The sequence below is a fragment of the Heterodontus francisci genome, chromosome 8 (assembly GCF_036365525.1).
Source record: "Heterodontus francisci isolate sHetFra1 chromosome 8, sHetFra1.hap1, whole genome shotgun sequence".
NCBI lineage: Eukaryota > Metazoa > Chordata > Chondrichthyes > Heterodontiformes > Heterodontidae > Heterodontus > Heterodontus francisci.
The window spans coordinates 63,530,334-63,554,829 of record NC_090378.1 but is presented as its reverse complement, the minus strand read 5'-3'; the positions used below and the strand labels follow the sequence as shown (position 1 = coordinate 63,554,829).

Below are 24,496 nucleotides of genomic sequence, written 5' to 3'. Positions count from 1 at the left end.
GCTGCTACTGCTGATCTTCATTACAGCCTTCAGACTTCTGAAAGCCTGTTGAATTTATCCCAAATCAAAAGTCAATAGTCATTTGCCTTCCTCAATATGCAAATTCCACAAGTCTGACCACAGCAGAACCATCTGGACTTTCCTTTGTTTCCAGGTGTTAAAAATCTTAAGTTTGCACCTGCAGAGCCCTGGTTTCCTGTTTACAATCAGAGACTGGGACAGCGAAACCTGTTGTTCTTCAGACTTTACAATCTTGCATTCAAAAGGGTCTTTGGTCTGGGTTCCTTGTTCGCATTGTAACCAGGATCCCTATCTTGTTTCTAGGTAGAGTGGCGTGAGGTCACGTCTCCTCCAAATCCTTCTTGCACTACATTAAAAATCAGTTTTTAAAAACAATCATATCACAAAATCCAGCATTCATTACACTTAAATATTAGAAATACAGTAAAAATTAAACCATCTGTTGACAAATTGGGATAGATGGGGACTGAAGATAAATCATTGAAGATAAATAGACAGTCATGGACTTTGCAATCTGCAGGACCCTGGCGAATGTATCAGCTGTCCTCTGAACAGATGACTTGTTGAATGTTCGGTTAGGTGCACAGACCGATTGCAAAGATTTTTATTTTGAACAGACTGAGGTAGATCACAAAGATCCATCTTTGTGGTAAATGATAGTGTGCGTAATTTTTAATTTCTTGACCATGATTTGTCTGGTAATTCATGTTTAATTAATGTTGATTTTGGTTTGATTGTTAAAGTCATAAAAGTGGAATCTTGTCCATTTGGTTATTATTGCAGTCGTTTGGTAAATTCGGTTCTTTTGGTTTGTTGGTCCCCACGGGATCATATCAAGGTGTAAATCCAAAAGTGTAGCAGATGACTAAATACTTCTGATTACCTCTGATGGCCCCCAAGGATCTTTCCTTGACCCCCTCCTAATTCCTGTCTACATGTTGCCCCTCAGCGACATCATCTGAAAGCACAGCGTTAGTTTTCACATGTATGCTGATGACATTCAGCTCTACCTCACCACAACTTCTCTTGACTCCTCCACTGTTGCTACATTGTCAGAATGCTTATCTGTCATCCACTACTGGACGAGCAGAAATTTCATCCAATTAAATATTGGTGATACTAAAGCCATTGTTTCTAAACTCCGTTCCCTTGCTACCAACTCCATTCCTCTCCTTGTTTGTTTGCAACTTTGGTATCACATCTGACCCTGAAATGAGCTTCTGACTTCATATTTGTGCCATCACTAACACCGCCTATTTCCACCTCTGTAACATCGCCTGACTTCACCCGTCTCAGCTCATCTGCTGCTGAAACCCTTATTCATGCCCTTGTTACCTCTAGATTTGACTATTTCAATGCATTCCTGGCTGGGCTCCCATATTCTACTCGCCATGAACTCGAGGTCATCCAAAAGTCTGCTGCGCATGACTTAACTCGCACAAGATCCCATTCTCCTGTGCTTGCTGACCTACATTGGCTCGCGGTCAAGCAGTGTCTTGATTTTAAAATTCCTCCATGGCTTTACCACACCCTATCTCTGTAATTTCCTCCAGCCCCAGTACCCTCCCAAGATATCTGCACTCCTCTAATTCTGGCTTCTTGTGCACTCCACCATTGGTGCCTTCAGTTGCCTACACCCCAAGCTCTGGAATACCTATCTGCAGCTCTCTACCACACTTTCCTCCTTTAGGAAACTGCTTAAAACCTACCTCATTAACCAAGCTTTTAGTCATCTGACCTAATATCTCCTTTTGTGACTTGGTGTCATATTTTGTTCTATAATGCTCCTCTAACACACCTTAGAACATTTTACTACATTAAAGGCACTATATAAATACAAGTTGTTACTGTTGTAAATTAGCACTGGATCATGAAAAAAAGGAACTACAGGCCAGTTAGCCTAACATCAGTCATTGGGAAGTTGCTGGAAACTATTATTAAGGAAGTCTTAACATTGCACTTGGGAAAGCATTGTATGATCAGAACAAGTCAGCATGGTTTTATTAAACGTAGATCCTGTTTGACAAATTTATTAGTTTTTGAGGATGTAACTAGCAGGGTAGATAAAGGGGAACCAGTAGATACAGTATACCTGGATTTTCAAAAGGCATTCAATAAGGTGGCACATAAAAGATTAATAGGCAACATAAGGGCTCATGGAGCATTAAAAATCCTTAATTTGATATAATCTTAAAATCAGGTACTATTAATAAATAGTTGATAACCACAACTATTTTTTTTGCTGAACTGGGTTGAACCAGTTCCTCTCAAGCTTCTGCTACTGCTCCGCACCTCCTACAGCTGTTCCTCAGACAAGCTCCCTCATCTTCATTGATCTCATGGTTTTAACTTTCATTGCTCTTGGTTCTTGGGTTTCAGGCCCATTCCCCCTTGCTCCTCTGCTGGTCCAAATAATCCACTGCTGTGCACTGCTAAAACCTGAAGCTACTATATGCTTCCACTGGACCACTGCATTAGCTAGCTACTGCTGGCTTATGGCCCACCTGCCACTCCTCCTCAGCTTTATACTGGACTACATGACCTCTCTTTCCCTCTACTGGTTCCTGGATTCACTCCCTCTACACAACTGCCTTTGAACCCGGACACTGGCTCATGGATGTTCCAAGCTCCCTTCATCCCACCAGAGGATCAAGACAGCTTACAGGATCCACTAACCAGTACCCAGTCGCCAACACTTGGACTGTTTCAGACCATATCCAAGTTGTTTTGATGTGCCATTCATGGCTCACTTGATAGCACTCTTGCCCGAGTTGCGAGGTTAGGAGTTCAAATCCCCCTCCAGAGAATAGTGCAAAAAATTTAGGCCGACACTTAAGTCCCATACTGAGGGAGTGCTTCACTGTCAGAGGTCCCATTTTTCGGCTGAAATGTTAAACTGAGACCTCATCTGCTCTCAGGTGGACATAAAAGATCCCATGGCACTATTTCAAAGAACAGGAGAGTTATCCCCAGTGTCCTCGTCAACATTTCTCTCTCCAATATCGCAAAAACAGATTATCTGGCCACTGCTATTTGCAGAAGCTTGCGATGCAGATTGGCTGCCGTGTTTCCTAAGTTACAACAGTGGTACACTTCAAAAATTGGCTGTAAAGTGTTTTGGATCGTCCCGAGTCCATGAAAGGCACTATATAAATGCAAGTCTTTCTTTGTCTTTTGTGCGTGCCTTTTCTAATATCTGCCACGCCATATAACCAATTTCTTGTGTTCATTCTAGAGCACATCTTGACTGCCACTCTGGATCTGAGCACATTATTTTTACCTTCATTCCCCCTCCATTCTTGGGACCGTCTCTCTTCACTCAGCTGTACCATCTTTCATTTCTCTCCACCAAGGTACTTTGTCTCCTGAATCCCAACCCATTGCACTACTACTAATCCGCTGCCTTCCGCCTCTCCTGCCATGGTTCATGCTTAAATGTCCCTTGAATAAGCACTTGGTAAAGCTCTGCTTTCTTAGGAGGGCCCATTCTAGCACCCTTTGCTAACTTTTTACAATAGAAACCCAACTGCCTCATCCTCTCCTCCTGGCCAGAACTAATCTCACCAACTTCCTCCCGTCTCATTTACCAGTGACTCTTAGACCCTGCCAATAAGTGAACATTCTGCAATTTTTCCCAGAATGTCCATTTATTCATAGACAAGGTCATTATCATCTGTGACCTTAACATGGAAGATTGTACTGAAATCCTGGCATCAACTTAAACAGAACGACAAAGGCTGAGAGGTTAAGGGAGGGATTTCTAGAAATTAGTGCCTAGACAGCTGAAGGAAAGGTTGCCTATGATGGGGCAAAGAGACTGGGAGATGCACAAGAACCTAGATGACCAATATAGCTGAAAAGAGGGGCACTTCATTATGAATTAAACATTTCAAAATGTCAGATATGCATGGATCAATGGTAGTCAATCATCCAGCATGGCGTTTTTCTTAAGTTACCTTCCATTAACTGTAAATGTTCAGTTTCTTCAAAGGATAATGGATACTAGGCTAGGGAAAGAGAATTCAAGGTCACGCTCTTATAAATTCCACGTGTATTTCCACCATTTCTGGCCACCTCTTTATATCCTCACTATTCACTTCCCTACCAACTACACTTCTTTCTGCACCTGCCCCTGGAAACAACTCTCCTGCAAGTCACTTACAAACTTTACTTCTAAACTGTCTATCCTTTGACCCTCCACTTCTCAATATTTCTGCAGCTATCTGTTCAACCACTTGCTCACCTCAACCTTTGATGCCCTAGTCCCCAGACATCCCACCCTGGTATGTACCCCATCTCCGCTCCCCCAATTCCAAGGAGCACCATCGTGAACGTATCTGATGCACAACCGGCTATCCATCATCAGATCTGCTTGATCATATCAAGCACAATTGGGCCTTATTCTCCTCTGACAAACCATTTACTATTTCAGGATCCCTGAAAGCAAAGTTAACCCTCTGCTTCGCTTCTCAACTTCAAATTGCCTCCTTGGACCCTACTCTCATGCCAACTCCACCCTCACTTTCAACAAGTGCTGATCAAGCCAGACGTCCCACAAGGCCCCACCCCATTCTCGTCTTGAACCCACATATTTCTCTAGTTTCTCGATCTCCCCTGTTGGCCCCTCTGAGCTGATCTCGTTCATTGCAGCCACTTCCTGCTTGCTTTTCGATGAACAGCTGACCACCCAACTACCCTTCCTGGCCTCTATGCTTCCCTCTCCTGTATAAAGGCCTCAATAAAGACTGCCTACTTCCACTTCTGTAACATTGCCCACTTCCACCCGATTCAGCCCATTTGAAACCCTCATCCATGCCTTTGTCACCTCCAGACTATTCCAATGCCTTCTTGGAGACATCACAATTTCTCCCCCTCAACATGTCAACTCATCCAAAACTCTGCTGCACCTATTTATCTGATCACAAATATTCTATTAATATTGATTTATCACAATTTTTTTTCTGTTAATATTCTACCAATGCCTATGGGGAATTCATTACATAGAGAAAAGTTAAACCAAAGTTGAAATATGTTTTTTTTTTATTGTTCGATAAATTATAAATATTTTGATTACATGATATTAAACATGCAAAACACAAGTCATCAAAACAATGGTTGTTATCTTAATACAATGTAACCATTTTATTACAGGATTAACTTTTCAAAATACATTTTAGTGCATTGTATACAACACAAAAAAGTGAAATTTAAAATTACTTTATCTATAAGAATTACTTAGGACATTTATGATCTACCATTTAGATGGCATTACCAAAATGTCCCTGCTGCAAAGCAGTTCCTTTATTTAAGGCACCTGCCTTGTGTTTAGCTTTAGGTATCACCAGCGTTGCATTATATATAAAAAGGATTATCCAACAACCAACAGTGCAAACAACTTGAATTATTTTTCCTCCTGTACCTGGATCACAAAATTAGATCAACCTTTCTGCAAATATCTCTGCAAAATTGAATGAAACTTATCACTATGAAATACAAAAATACCAGAAAGGCTGATCTCTTATTGCTAGTATAATTAAAGAGGCTATTATTGGACTAGGCCTATGGAGTTGAAGTAAATTGTTAAAATCATAAAGAACAAAAATATTTATCCACAAAATTCTATGATTCAATTTGGAATTGGTGTCAGAAAGAACCAATACAAGAAACAGAAAATCCAACATTTAGTATTGACTGTTAAACATTTTCCTCTCCTGACAAAATTCTGCACTTGTGCAATGCACAGAATTTGAGCACATCATTCAGAATGTTACATTTTAACGGGATCTAAAGTCAATATCAGTCGGACTCTCAACCCTAGCCCAAAGTTTATTTTTATTATTGCCAAACGTGCTAGGGATATGGGTGCAAGTTTTAATGCTTATTTATTAAGTTGCCAGCCATCTACTTTTATATTTATATTATACAATTATTTTATGCCACTATCAGAAAATAAAATGTCAAATTATTCAAGTCAAAGAAAGCTTCAATGTTATGTAATAAGGTTGCACGTTTTAATTGCTGATCTTAATGATGAAACTACAGTGCTGTAAACGACTAAACTTACAGGTTGGTTTTGCACTCAACAACCTAAGACACTTTGCTGCAGCTGTTCACAAGGTCAAACTGCAAAACAAACCTCTTTTCTGACTGAACTAAAGTGACTGAGTGACAGATCTAAATGATACCCCAGTTCTTAAATAAACAAAGGAATGGTTTATACAAAACCATAAAAATACAAATGAATGCTAGAGAAAAAAAACAATTATTCTAAGATCCTTTAATATTGGTTGTGAACTGTGCCAGCACAGCACACTCAAACTTCAACAGAAACCTCAAAGTAAATATGGCAGATTCATAAACACTAGCCTTTTTTAAAAAAAATATAAAGTGGGTCTGCTGGTAGCCAGCATTAGCAAATCCAAGTTTACTTTGCGGTTGCCTTTAGCTGCTTACAATCCACACATTGGCAGCCACAAGCATTAACATAGCACAGAACCAATATAAAAGCAGTCTTATTTACCTGCACAAAGTGGTTCTAGTTACTGTATGATATATACAGTACACAAGTAGTTGCAAATTTTCAGAGCTGGTAATGGCCTGCAAACTTTCGGGAAAAGGTCAAGATAAAACTTAAGAGTAGTTACAAATCTCTCCAGTAATTTGCTTCAAATCAGTGAGATGTGCATGTTAAACTTCTGTCAAGGGTGATTAAAATTGTTATGAATTCTCCATTGAAAATAATGGAAATTTCTGAAAACTCTGGATGGGTGTTTTGGGGCAGCGGGGGGTTGTGTTAAATGTAACTGCTGCATGCGCAGACTTGAGTTCAAAGAGGCAATCTCTCGCTATTCGCCCTCACTTCAGCACCAGTGGAAGGCTCAAAGCATAAGAATTAATTTCCTTTTGTCTCTGCCATTATCAATCAAAAACTTAACTTGTACACTACAGGTTAAGAACCTGTAATGAATTTGATTATTTAGCAAAGTTTAAAACAAAAAACCTGAATGATTCATTCCTTACTCAGATAAAATAATGCAGCCTGATTCACCAAAAAAAAAGCGTCTGGGGAAAGCTAACAAGTTAGGAATATGCATTCTATAAGTACATAAGAAAATTTTGCACAATAGTGAAATACTGTTTAAAAGGTGCAATTGTAGCAATTAGAAGACAGCACTTCAATTTAAAAAAGCTCTACCAGTCTAAGTAGACACGGCATTGTATAATCCCACCGCTATGGATCGAATGCATCCATGAGTTCTGTTTGAGAGAATCTTCCATCTTCATTAGAATCAAATTGCTGAAGATCTTCAGGACTAGGGGTTTGGATCCCAAATAAATTGTGAAGATCTTGGTAAGAGAATTGGCCATCATTAGATTTAAGAAACAGATCCTGTAGAGCTGCAACAACAAAAACACTTAGAAGTTTTGACTATGACAAACACTAAGCTTCAAAAAAAGGCAACATAAAGGCAAATAAAAAGGAAAGAACCATGTCCTTGGACAGAATATAAAATACAGCAAAGAATGATTAAAAGATTGATAAGGAAGGTAAAATTAGCATACAAAAGAAAACTGGCTAGAAATATAAAGATAGTAAGAGTTTCTATGGATATTTAAAAAAGAGATAACAAAGTGAGCATTGTTACTATAGAAAGTGAGTCTGGGGAATTGAGAATGGAAAATAAGGAGATGGCAGATGAATTGAACAGATATTTTGCATTGGTCTTCATTATTGAGGATACAAGTAATATCCCAGTATTAGCTGTAAGTCAGGAAATTGGAAGGAGGGAGGAATTCAAGAAAATTAATCACCAGGAAAGTGGTACTGAACAAATTATTGGAGCTGTGGGCTGACGAGTCCCGGGGTCCTGATGGATTTCATCCTAGGAAGCGGTTAGTGAGATTGCAGAGCTCAGATGCAGAGGGATCTGGGTGTCCTAGTGCATGAATCGCAAAAGGTTAGTATGCGGGTACAGCACATAATTAGTAAAGCTAACAGAATGTTATCATTTATTGTGAGGGGAATTGAATACAAAAGTAGGGAGGTTATGCTTCAGCTATACAGGGGCATTGGTAAGACCACATCTGGAGTATTGTGTACAGTACTGGTCTCCTTATTTAAGGAAGGATGTAAATGCGTTGGAGGCAGTACAGAGGTGGTTTACTAGACTAATACCTGGAATGGGCGGACTGTCTTACGAGGAAGGATTGGACAGGCTCGTCTTGTATCCACTGGAATTTAGAAGAGTAAGAGGCAACCTGATTGAAACATACAAGATCCTGAGGGTACTTGACAGGGTGGATGTGGAAAGGATGTTTCCCCTTGTGGGGGAATCTAGAACTAGGGGTCACGGTTTAAAAATAAAAGGGTCGCCCATTTAAGACAGAAATGAGGAGAAATTTTTTTTCGGAGGGCTGAGTGTCTTTGGAATTCTCTTCCTCAAAAGGCAGCGGAAGCAGAGTCTTAGAACATTTTTAAGGCAGAGATATGTAGATTCTCGATAAGCAAGGGGATGGAAGGTTATCGGGGGTAGGTGGAAATGTGGAGTAATCAGTTCAGCCATGAACTTACTGAATGGCGGAGCAGGCTCGAAGGGCCGAGTAGCCTACTCCTGCTCCTAATTCATATGTTCGTACAAGAACCAACCCATACGGAGGAAAGTCATTCATTATGCAGCAGCAAAGAATATAAAGTCTAGTCTAGATTGGCCCAAATCAGTTTCCTATGGACAAAAGCCCACTACAAAAGCAGGGCTGTATGTTGGTAAGGTGCATGGTTTCAACAAACCCCATGTGCGAAGACCAGCGTCCTATGCCTTTGTTCTAGCTAACCTGCACCCAAATTCACTGGACCTAGATAAGTGGGAAGGAATGTGCATGCCAGCTGTACAGAACCTCATGTGAACGATTCAGTAGCTTTGTTTAGAGACCCTTACGCATTGCAGTGGATTTCCATATATCAAAAACACCCCTGTATTTATATCGCACCTTTAATGTAATAAAATGTTCCAAGACACTTCACAGGAGTGTTATAACGCAAAATTTGACACTGAGTCACCAAGATACATTAGGGCAGATAACCAAAAGCTTGGTCAAAAAGGCAGGTTTTCAGCAGTGTGTCATGCAGGCCCCCACCTGCCAAGAATGAGGCACATTAATTTCACCACATGGACATTACACTTAAAATTGTTGCTGGGGAGAAAAGAGGGCCTATCACGAGGAATTGCCAGGCCCCCGACTGGAAAGACATTTTTTGCATAATAATAGAACAAAGGAACCAGTCCCTGCTCCCCAATACACAAAGGAGACCTGGTCAAACCAGTCGGTCACGTGACCGCCTGCTGGCCAACTAGAGGTGTTTTAAATTAGAGAAAGTGTTGAAACTCAGAAAGCTGTTTGCTCCTGCACTGGAAAAGACCTCTTGTGGCTGGCTTGCTGCCGCCGCCTCTCTCCTGTCTGCTCTCATCTCCCACACCAGCTTCGGAAACCATTGAAGACATATGAACGCTAAGGGAGAAAGGTCTCCTGCAGCAGACAAGGTTTAAGAATACTGGGCCGCAACAAAAAGCATGAACTACAGCGAGCTCGAAGCACAGTAACAAAAACCCCTCCTCAGAGACTGCCTCAAACCTAACTACTTTATTTTTTCTTCTGCTTTATACGGTCTCTATTTGCACGTGCGCATCGCGTATGCATGCTAGCGTGGGTGTGGTGTGTATCCACGGAGTTTAAGTTTTTAATAAATTTCACTTTTCTTCCTTAAACCTAAGAAAGCCTGTTTTGCTCATTTCTTTGCCTTACAATTGGAAAGTGGTGAACAAGGATTCACCAAGGGGGAGCTCAAAACACTGTGTTTAAAAAATTAAACCCTGTTACAGTAATACCAGGTGAAGGGACCCCTAGACACCTTTCTCACCTGGTTGTAACAGAGATTTGGGTACTAACTTCCAGAATTTTACCCCAGAGAAATGGGAGAAATTGGAAGTGGGAAGCCAAATTGTTCCCAATCAAAAAAGAGCAAGATTAGTAAAAGTTTTCTTGTGGTTGTGTGTGATTGAATACCAACATGTCTGCAACTGAAGTGAGTAGCTCTCCAAGCCAGGGTGAAGTAACTTGGGATAAGTTAAAAGCACTGACTATGGAGAAGTTCAGAAAAATGGCTGAGCAGTGTGGAATCACTGTCCGTGGCAAGGCTAGGAAGTCTGAACTCCTAAGGCTAGTGGCCAACCATTTTTCCCTTGAATCTGAAGGAGGAGAAACAGGGATAGAAGCAGACTCCGACAGGGCAGCGTTAGCAAAGATACAATAGGAACAGAGAAAACTTGAATTTGAGGACAGTCTTCCAGAAGGAAGTGGAAGAGAAAGAGAGCCTTCCAAAAGGAACTTGAAGAGAATGAAAGGCATATTCCAGAAACAATGCGAAGAAATAGAGTTGAGGCAGCTTGAGTTAACTAAGGAGCGACAGGGTAACCCTAGTGAAAGCATGGCCAATATGGAGGAGCATAATTCAGGGTGCAAAATTGCTAAAACTCGCCCAACTAATTCTAAAATTCAATGAGGAAGATGTGGAGGAATTTTTTGTGGCTTTTGAGAAACTGGCAAGGCAACTAAAATGGCCAGCTAAGACCTGGTCTTTTAATACAAAGCAAGCTAACTGGAAAAGCCCATGAGGTTTATTCCTTGTTGCCAGATGATAGTTCATCAAATTATTAACTGAACAAAAATACCACCCTCGGAGCATATGAATTCGTACCCGATGCCTACTGCCAGAAGTTTAGAACCCTCAAAAAGCAAGCTAATCAAACTTATCTGGAGTTTGAAACAAGTAAAAAAGCAGCTGGCTTTTGATCAGAGAGCAATCTCGGCCCATACCTTTACACCGGGTGCATCTGGAATGCAATCTAGTTTCTGGACTAGTGACCGTAGGGATTGTGGATGGGGTGGACCTGCTCCTGGTTAACGATCTGGCGGGGGTGAAGGTAGTAGCTTCCCCAGTAGAAAGACTGAAAGAGGTTGGGGAGACCAAGCAATTACAGGAGGTGGTCACGGGCATCTTCCCTGATTGTATGGTAACTAGGTCCATGGTCAAATCAGCTCCCCCATGGGAGACTGAATTGGTGCTGCAGACAGATGACCCTCCCGTTTAGTTGTCTGAAACATTCTTTGGGGAATTAGATGACCCAAAGGATGGACTAGACAGGTCTTCCTGAGTCGAGCCTCAAGAAGCCGACCTTGTATTAAGGAAATTAGCCCAAACTGAAAAAGCAGAGCGAGTCCGAGTGCTATGAGAAATGAGATTCTGATGATGAAATGGAGACCCCCTCATAGACCAGCCAATGAAGAGTGGGCAGTGGTTCAATAGTGGTGCCCGAGGTGTCAAAAAGTAATATTAAGACTGGCCGAGCTTCCCATGGCAGGACATGTTCGGGGTACGGAAAATCCAACTCCGCATAAGGCGGCATTTTGACTGGCCACAACTCCACAAAGATGTGGTGCAATTCTGTAAAACCTGTCACATGTGCCAGGTGATGGGGAAACCCCAATCTGCAGTAAAACCTGCCCCCCGAAACCCTATTCCCCGGCTGGAGGACTGTAGTGATAGAGTGGGGAATGCCACCTACGTCACAAAAATAATTTACTGAAGGGATATTGGCAAGTTCCTTTAATGCCCCAAACCAAGGAGTTGTGTGTTTGTTACCCCAGACAGCCTATATTTCAGTGCCGAGTAATGCCTTTTGGACTAAAGAATGCCCCAGCCACCTTCCAAAGACTGATGACCCAGGTGGTGGCTGGCCTACCCAATTGCGTGGTATACCTAGATGACCTGCTGGTATACAGTGAGACCTGGGGGAGGGGATCATTTGGCCCAATTAGAAGCCCTATTCCAACAATTGCAGGCACCCCACCTGGTAGTAAACCTCGTCAAGAGCGAGTTCGCCAAGGCTCAAGTGACCTACCTTGGGCATGTGGTAGGACAGGGGCGAGTGCTATCCAGGGCAACAAAAGTACAAGCACTGGTGGGCTTCCCTGCCCCTACCTAAAAACGGGAAATCATGCACTTCCTGGGGATGTGAGAGTTTTACTGCAATTTCGTTCCAAATTTCAGCACTATATCTGCTGCACTAACTGACTTACTGCAGAAAAAAACGAAGGTGGTGTGGTCAGAAAAGTGCCAAACTGATTTCAAGAGGCTAAAGGCCATATTGACGAACGAACCAGCTCCCAACTTTGATAAACCCTTTAAACTGGCGGTTGACGCCAATGACCTAGGGGTAGGTGCTGTCCTGCACCAGCATGATGATACAGGCATTGAGAGACCGGAAGGGTACTTCCCCAAAAAGCTAAATTGGCACCATAGAAAAGGAGATGTTGCTAGCTCTCCAGCACTTCAGCATCTATGTGCAGAACAGATACAGGAAATCGTTGGTTTACACTGACCACAACCCCCGGACTTTTGTGGAGAAGTTCAAGGCCCAAAATGCCAGACTGTTTCAATGGCGCCTGCTCCTAGAACCCTAGCATTTAAAAATTACCCACATTGTAGGGAAAAGCAACATTATCGCAGATGCCTTGTTCCTGGTCTCAAATGAAACCTAAACTTCCCCAAAGACCCACATGGCTACTGGGATGTCAAAAAGGGAAATTAAAGCAGCACTGGCACCAAGAAAAGACAGGCAATTTTAAAAAGCTTTAAGATCTATGAATGAATGGAAATGAATGAATGAGAGAAATGCATGGTTTTGCTTTCTGTATCTGATATTTCTTTCAAACCTTTTAATGAAATGTGGCTTTTTTTCCAAATCGCATTTCATTCCCCTAGGTGTGGAGATGTCACGCAAGCCCCCCAACTGCCAAGAATGAGGCAAATTAATTTCGCCACATGGACATCAAACTTAAAATTGTTGCTGGGAGAAAAGAGGACCCATCACAAGCAACTGCCAAGCCCTTGACTGGAAAGACATTTTTTGCATACTAGCAGACAGTGTTGGAACAAAGGAACCAGTCCCTGCTCCCCAATACACAAGAGGCTTGGTGAAACCAGTCAGTCACGTGACCACCTACTGGCCAACTAGGGTCGTTTTAATTTGGAGTAAGTGTTAGAACTCAGAATGCTGCTTGCTCCTGGACTGGAAAAGACCTCTCATGGCTGACTTGCTGCCGCCCCTCTCCTGTCTGCTCTCATCTCTCTCACCAGCTTCAGAAACCATTGACATATGAAAACCAAGAGAGAAAAGTCTCCTTTAGTGAACAAGGTTTAAGAATACTGGGCCCCAACAAAAAGCAAGATCTACCTATGAGCAAGGACTAGTGAGCTCAAAGCTCAGTAACAAAAACCCCTCTTCAGAGATTGCCTCAAACCTCTACTTTATTTTTTCTTCTGCTCTTTTCTGTCGCTATTTGCATGTGCATATCGCGTATGCATGCTAGCGTGGGGTGCAGCATTTATCCGTTGGCGTTAACCGAATTAGAGTTTAAGTTTTTAATAAATTTCACTTTTCTTCTTTAAACCTAAGAAAGCCTGTTTGTGCTGATTTCTTTGCCTTATAATTGGAAAGCGATGAACAAGGATTCACCAAAGAGGAGCTCAAAACAGTGTTTAAAAATTAAACCCGGTTATCGGAAGACCAGGTGAAGGCTAAAAGGGACCCCTAAACACCTTTCTCACCTGGTCATACCAAGTGTCTTAAAGGAAGAGTCAAAGAAGGAATTCCAGAGCTTAGGGCCTTGGCAGCTTAAGGCAGAGCAACCAATCATGGAGTGATTAAAATTGGAGATGCTCAAGAGGCCAGAATTAGAAGAGCACAAATACTCAGAGGTTGGGAGGCTGAAGGAAATTCCTGTTAGAGAAGGGCAAGGCCATGGAGGGATTTGAAAAAAAGGGCAAGAATTTAAAAATCTAATTGGTTCTTAAATGATTTCAAGGTTTTTGTCTTTCTACCAAATCTGGAAAGCCATTCTAGGTGTTGATCACTGTGATTTCAGTCCTAAACTGACCTTTTACTACTTTGTGTCCTCTTAACCTCCTCTCTGTGGAGTTGGTAAAACTCTCACCTGAGTCAGAAGGTGGTGGGTTCAATTCCCACTACGAGACTAGAGCAGATGGTCTCGGCTGACAGATAAAAGTGCAAGAGCGAGGGAGGGCTGCACTGTCAGATGTTCAGTTTTCGGATGAGACGTTAAAACAGAGGCCCCGTCTGCCCCATGGAAGAGATCTCATGGCACTATTTAGAAGAGCTGGGGAGTTTTTCCCACTGTACTGGCCAATGTTATTCCCTCAAATAGCACCAACAAATTATCTGCTCATTAGCACATTGATGAACGTGGTACATCGCTGAGCACAAGTCAGCTGCCACTTTTGCTACGTACCAACAGCATTTCAGAAGGACTTCATTGGCTGTAAACACTTTGGTATGTCTTGTTAAAGTCTTTCTTTATATAACTATAAATCACCTCTCAGGACACCCTTTTCTAGGCAGTGGTTAGCACCGCAGCCTCACAGCTCCAGGGACCCGGGTTCAATTCTAGGTACTGCCTGTGCGGAGTTTGCAAGTTCTCCTTGTGACCGTGTGGGTTTTCGCCGGGTGCTCCGGTTTCCTCCCACCGCCAAAGACTTGCAGGTGATAGGTAAATTGGCTGTTGTAAATTGCCCCTAGTGTAGGTAGGTGGTAGGAAATATGGGATTACTGTAGGATTAGTATAAATGGGTGGTTGTTGGTCGGCACAGACTCGGTGGGCCGAAGGGCCTGTTTCAGTGCTGGATCTTGAAGTAAATAAATAAAAAGCCCAAGTTTCCGCTGCCTTTTCTTATAACTCAGTCCTCCAATACAAGGGATAAATCTCATGGCTCTTCTATGCACTGCCTGCAGCAGGATCTTTGCTAAATCATCAATTGTTACTGGACCATTCTTCCTCCCCATTAAGAAGAATGAGCCCCAAAGCACTGGTTATCATTTCACTATGACTATTCTAAACCAGCGCCTTCGGGAGATGAAGTCTTCAACTAATTTCACAATCTACATGTGTTGTACTGTTGTGGAAACAATGCATGACTTTGGTTAAACTGTAAGCAGACATACTTTTCCTTATTTGCAAATTTCTCCATGGTCTCATCTTTCCCTGTCTCTAAGCCTTTCCAGCCCTACATTTTTTTTTATTCACTTGTGGGATGTCGCTGACTCAGCCAGCATTTATTACCCACCCTAATTGCTCTTGAAGTGAGTGGCCTGCTAGGCCATTTCAGAGGGCAATTAAGAGTCAAACAAATTGCTGTGGGTCTGGAGTCACATCTAGGTCAGACCAGGTAAAAGATATAAATGAACGATAAGGGTTTTTACAACAATGGTTTCATGGTCACCATTAGAATAGCTTTTTTGAAAAAAAAACTCCAGATTTATTAATTGAATTCAAATTTCACCATCTGCCATGGTGGGATTCCAACCCATGCCCCCATAGCATTAGCCTGGTCTCTGGATTACTAGTCCAGTGATTTACCACTACGCCACCGCCTCCCCATCCCACCAAGCTCTCTGCTCCTCTGGCTCCAGTATATCCTTCTCTTCATTCCATGTTTGGCTGTGCTTTCAACTATGTAGCTGTACTCCCTGGAATGCCCTCCTTAAATTCCTCTGTCCCTCCTCCTTAACATCGTTCCCACTGACCAAGCTTTAATCTCTCTTTGGCTCAGTGCCGATTTTCTCTTACCAAAAGGACACTTTTCTATGTTAAAAGTACATAAATACACATGGTTATTTCTGCTTAATAACACTGAAGGGACAGGAAGGAGGAGGAGGAGTATGGTTCATGTGCACAGGGAGGTCAGCGACTGTAAAAAGTTCACTGATGATACATGGTTAGCTTTTGGCGGAAATAGTAAGACAAATAGGTGCATGTAGACTAGTTTGAAATGTGTGTTTGGGAAATTATAGAGCAAGAGGCAGCATTATTACTAACCCAAATACAACTGTATCCTGAGATTTATTATTTTATTGCCCTCACAACTGTACAGCACTAACAACTTCAGGATTTTGAAATCTCAAATTTTGAACTTTTGAAGTCGTTACTCATTTTCAGTTTGACTTTACCATCCACTGTACATCTGAAAGTGCAATCCACGTGCAGCATTACACTACAGATGCGCATTTCTATACTTTACTGACATTCTTTTATATAGGCTTTGGTGCTTTTTTTTTCAGTGTTATTGAAAGTTAGACAGACCAAGAATAAACAGCTCTCTAGAAATTACAAATTTCCTGGACATATGCTGTACCTAATTTTGAAGCCCAAGCTACCTTCTCTTCAACTTCCATTCTGGTTGACCTCCCATTCTGCTCCTCTCGTTTGTTTGCTCTCGTTAGCCTTTCATTCTGTTCAGTTCTAGCCTTGAAGTGCTGTTATTTCAGTTGTTTTTTCTTTAAGTACTGCCTACTGATGTATATTGATGACCTGAACTTGCGTACACAGGGTGTAATTTCAAAGTCCCCATGCATGACTCTTTTAAATGTTTCAGGATTGCCGACTGTGTATATTTTTTAATGACCCGGATTTTGCAGTTAGCAGCAAAGGAATTTGCCATTCACTGAGAAAAGCTGCTCAAAGGTTTAGTGGGCTCCAGAGTACCCATTTCCTCTTTCACATCAATTTGAATTTGACACCTTTTATAGGGTATCTGTTCAGTCTGTAACAGGGTAGACTTATCAACCAAATTGAAGGACTGTCACAGATGGCAAAGCAGGAAACAAATTACATTTAAATCATTATATGGAAAGAAAATAATGATTGGGACATACATGTAGGATTAAGAAGCAAAAAAACTTTAAAGAAGCATTAAAAAAAAATCTGCAACATTTTAATTTTCTAGAGGGAATGAGACTCCACACTTGAAATATTATTTTGTTTTTAGGGCCAGAGGTTGTTCAGCAGTAGTGACTTAGTGTACCTTTATAAACTGAGTGACTCCTGATTGAACCAAGCTGAAGTTTCTCATCAGTTTTTCTAACAATAATAATGGGCAACAGTGTCAGCCATGGCTCTGTAGGTAGTACTCATCCCTTTGAGTCAGAAGATTGCAGGTTCAAGTCCTACTCCAGGACTTGAGCACAAATATCAAAGCTGTCACTCCAGCGCTGCACTGAGGAAAGTACTGCACTGTCAGAGGTGCTGTCTTTCAGATGAGACGTTAAACCAAGGCCTCATCGCCCTGTTAGTTTTTTAGTTTTAGTGATACAGCACTGAAACAGGCCCTTTGGCCCACCGAGTCTGTGCCGACCATCAACCACCCATTTATACCACCCATTTATACTAATCCTACACTAATTCCATATTCCTACCACATCCCCACCTGTCTCTATATTTTCCCTACCACCTACCTATACTAGGGGCAATTTCTAATGGCCAATTTACCTATCAGCCTGCAAGTCTTTGGCATGTGGGAAGAAACCGGAGCACCTGGAGGAAACCCACGCAGACACAGGGAGAACTTGCAAACTCCACACAGGCAGTATCCGGAATTGAACCCAGGTCGCTGGAGCTGTGAGGCTGCGGTGCTAACCACTGCGCCACTGTGCATGTAAACGATCCCACAGGCCTATTTTGAAGAACAGCAAAGGAGTTATTCCTGTTGTCCTGGCCAATATTTATTCCTCATCAACATCACAAAAAGAGATTATCTGGTCATTATCACATTGCCGTTTGTGGGAGCTTGCTGTGCACAAATTGGCTTTTGCTTCCTACATTACAACAGTGACTATGTTGCAAAGGTACCTAATTAGCCATACACCACTTGAACACTTTGTGGTCATGCAAGGTGCTGTATAAATGCAAATCTTTACTTCCTATTTATATAAATTAGTTAAAGTTCATGGCAAATCAGTGATTTCCGTTGATTCAATTGGTGAAGATTGCAACAATACACCCTGTGGTTAATACTTCTGCAAATTCCAGGACACTATTGAAATACTCTGGTGTGTTGTACAAATACAAACTTTCGTTTTATTACAAAGTATAATCCTTCAACAGAACATGCTTTCTTTTAACTGTTCTGAATGTTTGATATATTGCCTCAAAACCTTTTAGTGAAAATGTAGGCAAAATTTATGAGTTCATGGTGCAGTGCAAGACAATAAGAAAAAGCAGTGGTATGGAGGATAATTTAATGGTAGTAGGAAATTTATTATGCCCTAAAAAAATCCAAGATGAAACAGACATGATTTGTTTGCCAGGATGAAGATTAGGAATTGAGTACAGGGTGAGTAAGTTAGCACATGGGGTAAACAAAGCTGGTGATAATCAGCATGTAGAAGTTGACATGAAAGATGGGCAATAACAAGTGCTCAAAAGTAAGGATACACCTGCTAGGAAACAGAAGGAAAATGGGTACAAATGGGTGTTTCTTGGGTACCACCAGGCTTTGGCAAAAGTATTGAGTTTATGAAAAGAATTTTAGTAGTAATTGAATGGTTGGCTAGATTGCCTTTCAGATAATAATGGATTTCTTGATATTGGACTGTTTTACACCTAAATCAGGTGAGTACAGGAGTGGTAGGACAACCCACCAGGAGAAGTCAGACTAACACAAGAAAATTAACGCAAGTCAAAGACGCACAAAGAACATAATATAAAAGCAAAATATTGCAGATGCTGGAAATCTGAAATAAAAACAAGAAATGCTGGAACCACTCAGCAGGTCTGGCCGCATCTGTGGAAAGAAAAGCAGAGTTAACGTTTCGGGTCAGTGACCCTTCTTCAGAACTAGCAAATATTAGAAATGTCAAAGGTTATAAGCAAGTAAGCCAGGGGTGGGGCAAGAGATAACAAAGGAGAAGGTGTAGATTGGACAAGGCTACATAACTGACCAAGAGGTCATGGAGCAAAGGCAAACAACATGTTAATGGTGTGTTGAAAGACAAAGCATTAGTACAGATAGGGTGATAACGAACTGAAGATTCAGCAGCAAGTACAAACATGAAAAAAAACAGTGGGTAAGCAAACTGAACAAACTACAATGAAATGAAATAAACCAAAGAAAAAAAATGTAAAAAATGTAAAAAGGAAAAAGAATAACTAAAAATAAAAGTAAAATGGGGAGCCCGTCATGCCCTGAAATTATTGAACTCAATGTTCAGTCCGGCAGGCGGTAGTGTGCCTAATCGGAAAATGAGATGCTGTTCCTCGAGCTTGCATTGATGTTCACTGGAACACTGCAGCAAGCCCAGGATAGAGATGTGAGCATGAGAGTAGGGGGAAGTGTTGAAATGGCAAGCAACCGGAAGCTCAGGGTCCTGCTTGCGGACTGAGCGGAGATGTTCTGCAAAGCAGTCACCCAGTCTGCGTTTGATCTCCCCAATGTAGAGGAGACCACATTGTGAGCAGCGAATACAGTATACTACATTAAAAGTACAACAAGTAAATCGCTGCTTCACCTGAAATGAGTGTTTGGGGCCTGGGATGGTGAGGAGAGAGGAGGTAAATGGGCAGGTATTACACCTCCTGCAATTGCAGGGGAAGGTGCCATGGGACGGGGACGAGGTGGTGGGGGTAATGGAGGAGTGGACCAGGGTGTTGCAGAGGGAACGATCCCTTCAGAATGCTGACAGGGGAAGGGAGGGGAAGATGCGTTTGGTAGTGGCATCACGCTGGAGGTGGCGGAAATGGCGGAGGATGATCCTTTGGATATGGAGGTTGATGGGGTGGAAAGTGAGGACAAGGGGAACCCTGTCACGGTTCTGGGAGGGAGGGGAAGGGGTGAGGGTAGAGGTGCGGGATATGGGCCAGACACAGTTGAGGGCCCCGTCAACAACAGTGGGGGGGAATCCTCGGTTGAGGAAAAAGGAGGTCATATCAGAAGCACCGTCATGGAAGGTGGCATCATCAGAGCAGATGCATCGGAGACGGAGAAACTGGGAGAATGGAATGGAGTCCTTACAGGAGGTAGGGTGTGAAGTAGTGTAGTCCAGGTAGCTGTGGGAGTCGGTGGGCTTATAATGGATAAAGAACAGTTGTTCCACAGCTGAGGTTTACATTCACAATCCCCATATTATCCAATATGTATTTTAAATAATTGCAATTTTTTCCCCATGATGCACAACTTAGCTTTGCACATTGATGGTCAGTGTAATGGGCCAGTCTAAAGGTAAGCTTTAACTTTAATCTGCATTGTTCTTGGCCTTGAGGAATTTAGTAATAAAACCTGGTGCAGAGTGGGAAAGTATCCATTTTTCCAACTTCAATATCCTCCATCTCGATCTATATTAAATCCAACTGAGAATGTTTAACATTCTTCCTTAATAAAATATTCTGCCTCAGAAAACATTTGCATCTACAATGGGATTCAAGAATTAGATTTTAAGCAAGCAGCCAAAATGTCACCAGAACCAATTCATGCTCGATGAAACACAGAAAAGTTTCAGCACAGAAGGAGTTCATTCAACCCATTGCGTCTGCGCTAGTGAAAAAAAAGTCATCTAGCCTAATCCCACTTTCCAGCTCGTGGACCGTAGTCCTGTAGGTGACAGCACTTCAAGTGCCTACCCAAGTATTTTTTTTTATATAAACGCGATGAGGGTTTCTGCCTTTACCACCCTTTCAGGTGGTGAGTTCCAGACTCCCCACCACCCTCCGGGTTAAAACATTTCTCAACTCCCCACTAATTGTCCTGTCAATTACTTTAAATCTGTGAACCTGGTTATTAATTTCTCTGATAAAGAAAATAGGTCCTCCTTATCCACTCTATCCGGACAACCACATAATTTTATACACTTCAATTAAATCTCCAAAGAAAATAACCCCAACTTATCCAATATTTCCTCATAGCTAAAATTCTCCATTCCCACAGCATTAATCTCCTCCATAGCCTCTCTAGTACTGTCACATCCTTCTTGTAACGTCTGACCAGAACTGTATACAGTACTCTAGCTGTGGTATTCTACGCCTCAGCTAAGGAAAATGTTCCACATGCCTTCTTAACCACCTTATCTACCTGTCTTGTTACCTTCAGGAGTATGTGGACATGCACAAGGTCCCTCTACATTTCTCAGTGTACTACCATTTATTGTGTACCTCCTTGCCTCATCTGCCCTTCCCAAATGCATTACCACACACTTCTTGGGACTGAATTCCATTGGTCACTTTTCTGCTCACCTGACTTGTTCATTAATATCTTCCAGCAGCCTACAGCCTTCCTCACTATCAACCACACAACCAATTTTTGTTTCAGATTCAGAATCATTACAACACAGGAGGCCGCCACTCAGCCCATCTAGTCCATGCCAGCTCCCTGTAGAGTAATCCAGTCAGTCCCATTTCCCCAGTCTGTCACTGTAGCCCTGCAAGTTTACTTATCATTTCAAATCCTTCCATGGCTTCGCCCCTCCTTATCTCTGTCATCTCCAGCAACTCCACAATCCCTCCGAGACAGCTGTGCTCATGTAATTCTGGCCTCTGAGCATCCCCAATTGTAATTGCTCCACCATTAGTAGTCAGGCCTTCAACTGCTTAGGCCCCCAAACACTGGAATTCCCTCCCTAAACCTATCCATCTCTCCATCTACCTTCCTTTAGGATACTACCATCATAGTCTTTGACCATCTGCCCCAAATATTCCCTGATGTGGCTCGGTGTCTAATTTTGCTTCACAAGGCTCCTGTGAAGCGCCTTCGAACATTTTATTATTTTAAAGGTTCAATACAAATAAGCTACTGTTAATCATGCCCTTCTACATTTAATTCTAAATCACTGATACATACCATAAAAAGCAAGGGACCTAGTACTGAGCCCTGCAGAACCCCACCTCCAATCACAAAAATACTGGGCCATTACTCTTTGCTTTCTGCCACTGAGCCAATTTTGGATCCAACTTGTTACATGCCCTTGGATCCCATGGGTTTAACTTTTCCGACCAGTCTGCCATGTGTGATCTTGTCAAAAGCCCTGCTAAAATCCATGTAGACTACTACTCTCATCAACCCTCCTTGTCACCTCTAAAAATTCAATTAAGTTAGTCACACAACCTTCCCTTAACAATCCATGTTGTCCTTGATTAATCCATCCCTTTCTAAATGAAGATTCCTACTGTGCCTCAATTTTTTCCAATAATTTTTCCACAATAGGCTGACTGGCCAGTAATTACTTAGTCTATCCTTTCCTCCCTTTTTACATACCGGTACAGCATTAGCAGTCCGCCGGCACCACATCCATAGCCGGAGAGGATTGGAAAACGGTGGTCAGAGCATCTATTTCCTCCTTGCTTCTCTTAGCAGTCAAGAATACATTTTATCCGGGCCTTGTGATTTATCCACTTTCAAAGATGCTAAACCTCTTAATTCTTCTCTATGTTTATACGATTCAATATTTGGCACTCTTCAAATACAATATCTGCATCATCTCCCTCTTTTGAGAAGACGGATGCAAAATATACATTAATAACCATGCCTTACTCTTCTGCCTCCACAAACAAGTTACCTTCTTGGTCTCCAATAGCCCCACTCTTTCCTTAATTATCCTTTTGCTCTTTATGTATTTAGAAAATCATCTTTGGAGTTTGCCAATATTTTTTCATGCCCTCTCTTTGCTTTCCTAATTTCCTTTTCAGTTTTACCCCTGCACTTTCTATATCCCTGTAGGCTTTCTGCAGTATTGAGTTCTCAATGGCTGACATAAGTTTCCTTTTTTGCCTTATCCTACTCTGTATGCTCTTTGACACCCTTTTTCTTTGTGAAAATAATTTCTGAACCATCCCCCGATCTCCTCCTTGAATGCCACCCACTGTTCTGATACTGATTTACCTTTAAGAAGCTGTTTCTAGTCCAGCTTTGTCAAAAAACACGTCAGCCTGGTAAAATTGGCCTTTCCCCAATTTAAAACTTTTGCTCTTGGTCTATCTTTATCCTTTTCCACAACTGTGCTAAATGTAACTGAATTATGATCACTACCACAAAAATGCTCTCCCACTGATATCCCCCTCCACCTGCCCAGCTTCATTTCCTAAAACTAAATCCACAATTGCCCCTTCTCTTGTTGGTTTCTTATATCCTTTAAACATTTCTCTCCTAAAGGAGAAATATTACTTAACACGTGAAGTGAGCAGGAGAGTGGTAGTACCCTAGTGGACTCATGGAGAAAATGAATAGGTCCAACGACTGGTTTCTGTACTGTGCCATTCTATGATCCTGTGCTATAAGAATACTTAGGGTTTCCCTTTCTGTTTTGTTCTCCTGCCTTTAACTTTTCCTTCCCTTTTTCCGTCCCATGGTATTCACTTGGAAACATTTTACCTTCAAATCCAGTTGTTCCCTCCTTCCCGCTTTCTAGATGTTTGAGGGATACCTAATGTTCCAGACTCCACAGCAATTATTGAAACATGGCTTAAAGAAGGACAGAATGGCAGCCCAGCATTTCTGGTTACAAAGGTTTTCAGACAGGGTAGACAGGATAACAAATTGGGGTGGGGCAGTGAGTTGTAATGTTGGTTAAATATATCATAGCTCTGAGGTGGGATGATATGCTAAAAGAATCCTCAAATGAGGCAAATTACTGAAAAGTGCAGAAATAATAAGGCAGTGATAAGTAGGGGATTTCAACTACCCCAATATTAACTGGGATAAAATCAGTGTTAAAGGTATAGAGGGCACAGAATTCTTAAAACACGGTTCAGGAAACATTTTTAACAAGTATGTATTTTTTCTACTGATAGCAAAGAATTATAGAATGGCACAGCACAGAAACAAGTCATTGGACCCACCCATTTTCTCCATGAGTCCACTAGCTGTTGGCAATTGCAAAAATATGCTAGCTTGTTGAGCACAATAACCTTTTACAATTCCTAGAAATTCTAATGATACATACAGGCCTCTTAATCATACACCTCTGAAGCCAGATTTTGTGGGGGTTAAATATTCAAAGAAAAATTTAGTTTTATAAGTGGGTACTTGTACATAAAGCTTCTCCACAACATGGTTTTTTTTCTCATGCTCAACAAAATATATCACCAATACGCTCAATTATTCTCTCCTACAGAACAGCAAATTTTACCAGAATTAACAAGTTGTCAGATTAAAATTACTCATTTGTGTTTTCCAAGAAGTTTTAAATTTATCTGGATGAATTGAATCATTATGCCGACAATATGTAAACACTTAAGCAAACAGCTCTAGAGGTCACCACTGATTTTGCCATTATGATGTCCACTGATCTCTCTAAATGTGCAGTTAAGATTACAAATAATATACATCAAATAAGCAGTTTGATATATGAAGAATGTTCAATATAGTACAAATATAAACGACTTTAAAACTCACCTTTTAAATTGGTAATCCCAGGTAAAGAAAGGCGTTTTAATTTGACATTCCTTTTATTGTTTTTTTTAGCTACTGCTTTTACTGGAAACGGCGGAGACTCTAAGGGCTTCACTGTAGGAGTTGTACTTGTATTACCTGCAGAACAAAAGTAGCATTATTACAAATAGTTCTGTATATAACACGTCT

General features: G+C 41.6%; 1 protein-coding gene across 2 annotated transcripts in view; it reads right to left on the bottom strand.

The window, feature by feature from the left end:
- Positions 1-5,071: 5,071 nt before the first annotated feature.
- The window catches only part of efcab14 (EF-hand calcium binding domain 14), a 127,133-nt gene continuing 107,708 nt past the window's right edge, over positions 5,072-24,496 (bottom strand). For both annotated transcript variants that reach the window (XM_068037242.1, XM_068037243.1), the window contains exons 9-10: positions 24,311-24,445; positions 5,072-7,419 (exon numbers count right to left, since the gene is read on the bottom strand). In XM_068037242.1, coding sequence (XP_067893343.1) covers positions 7,253-7,419; positions 24,311-24,445 — 302 coding nt within the window. In that variant the 3' untranslated portion in view covers positions 5,072-7,252. The remainder of the gene's footprint in view (positions 7,420-24,310; positions 24,446-24,496) is intronic.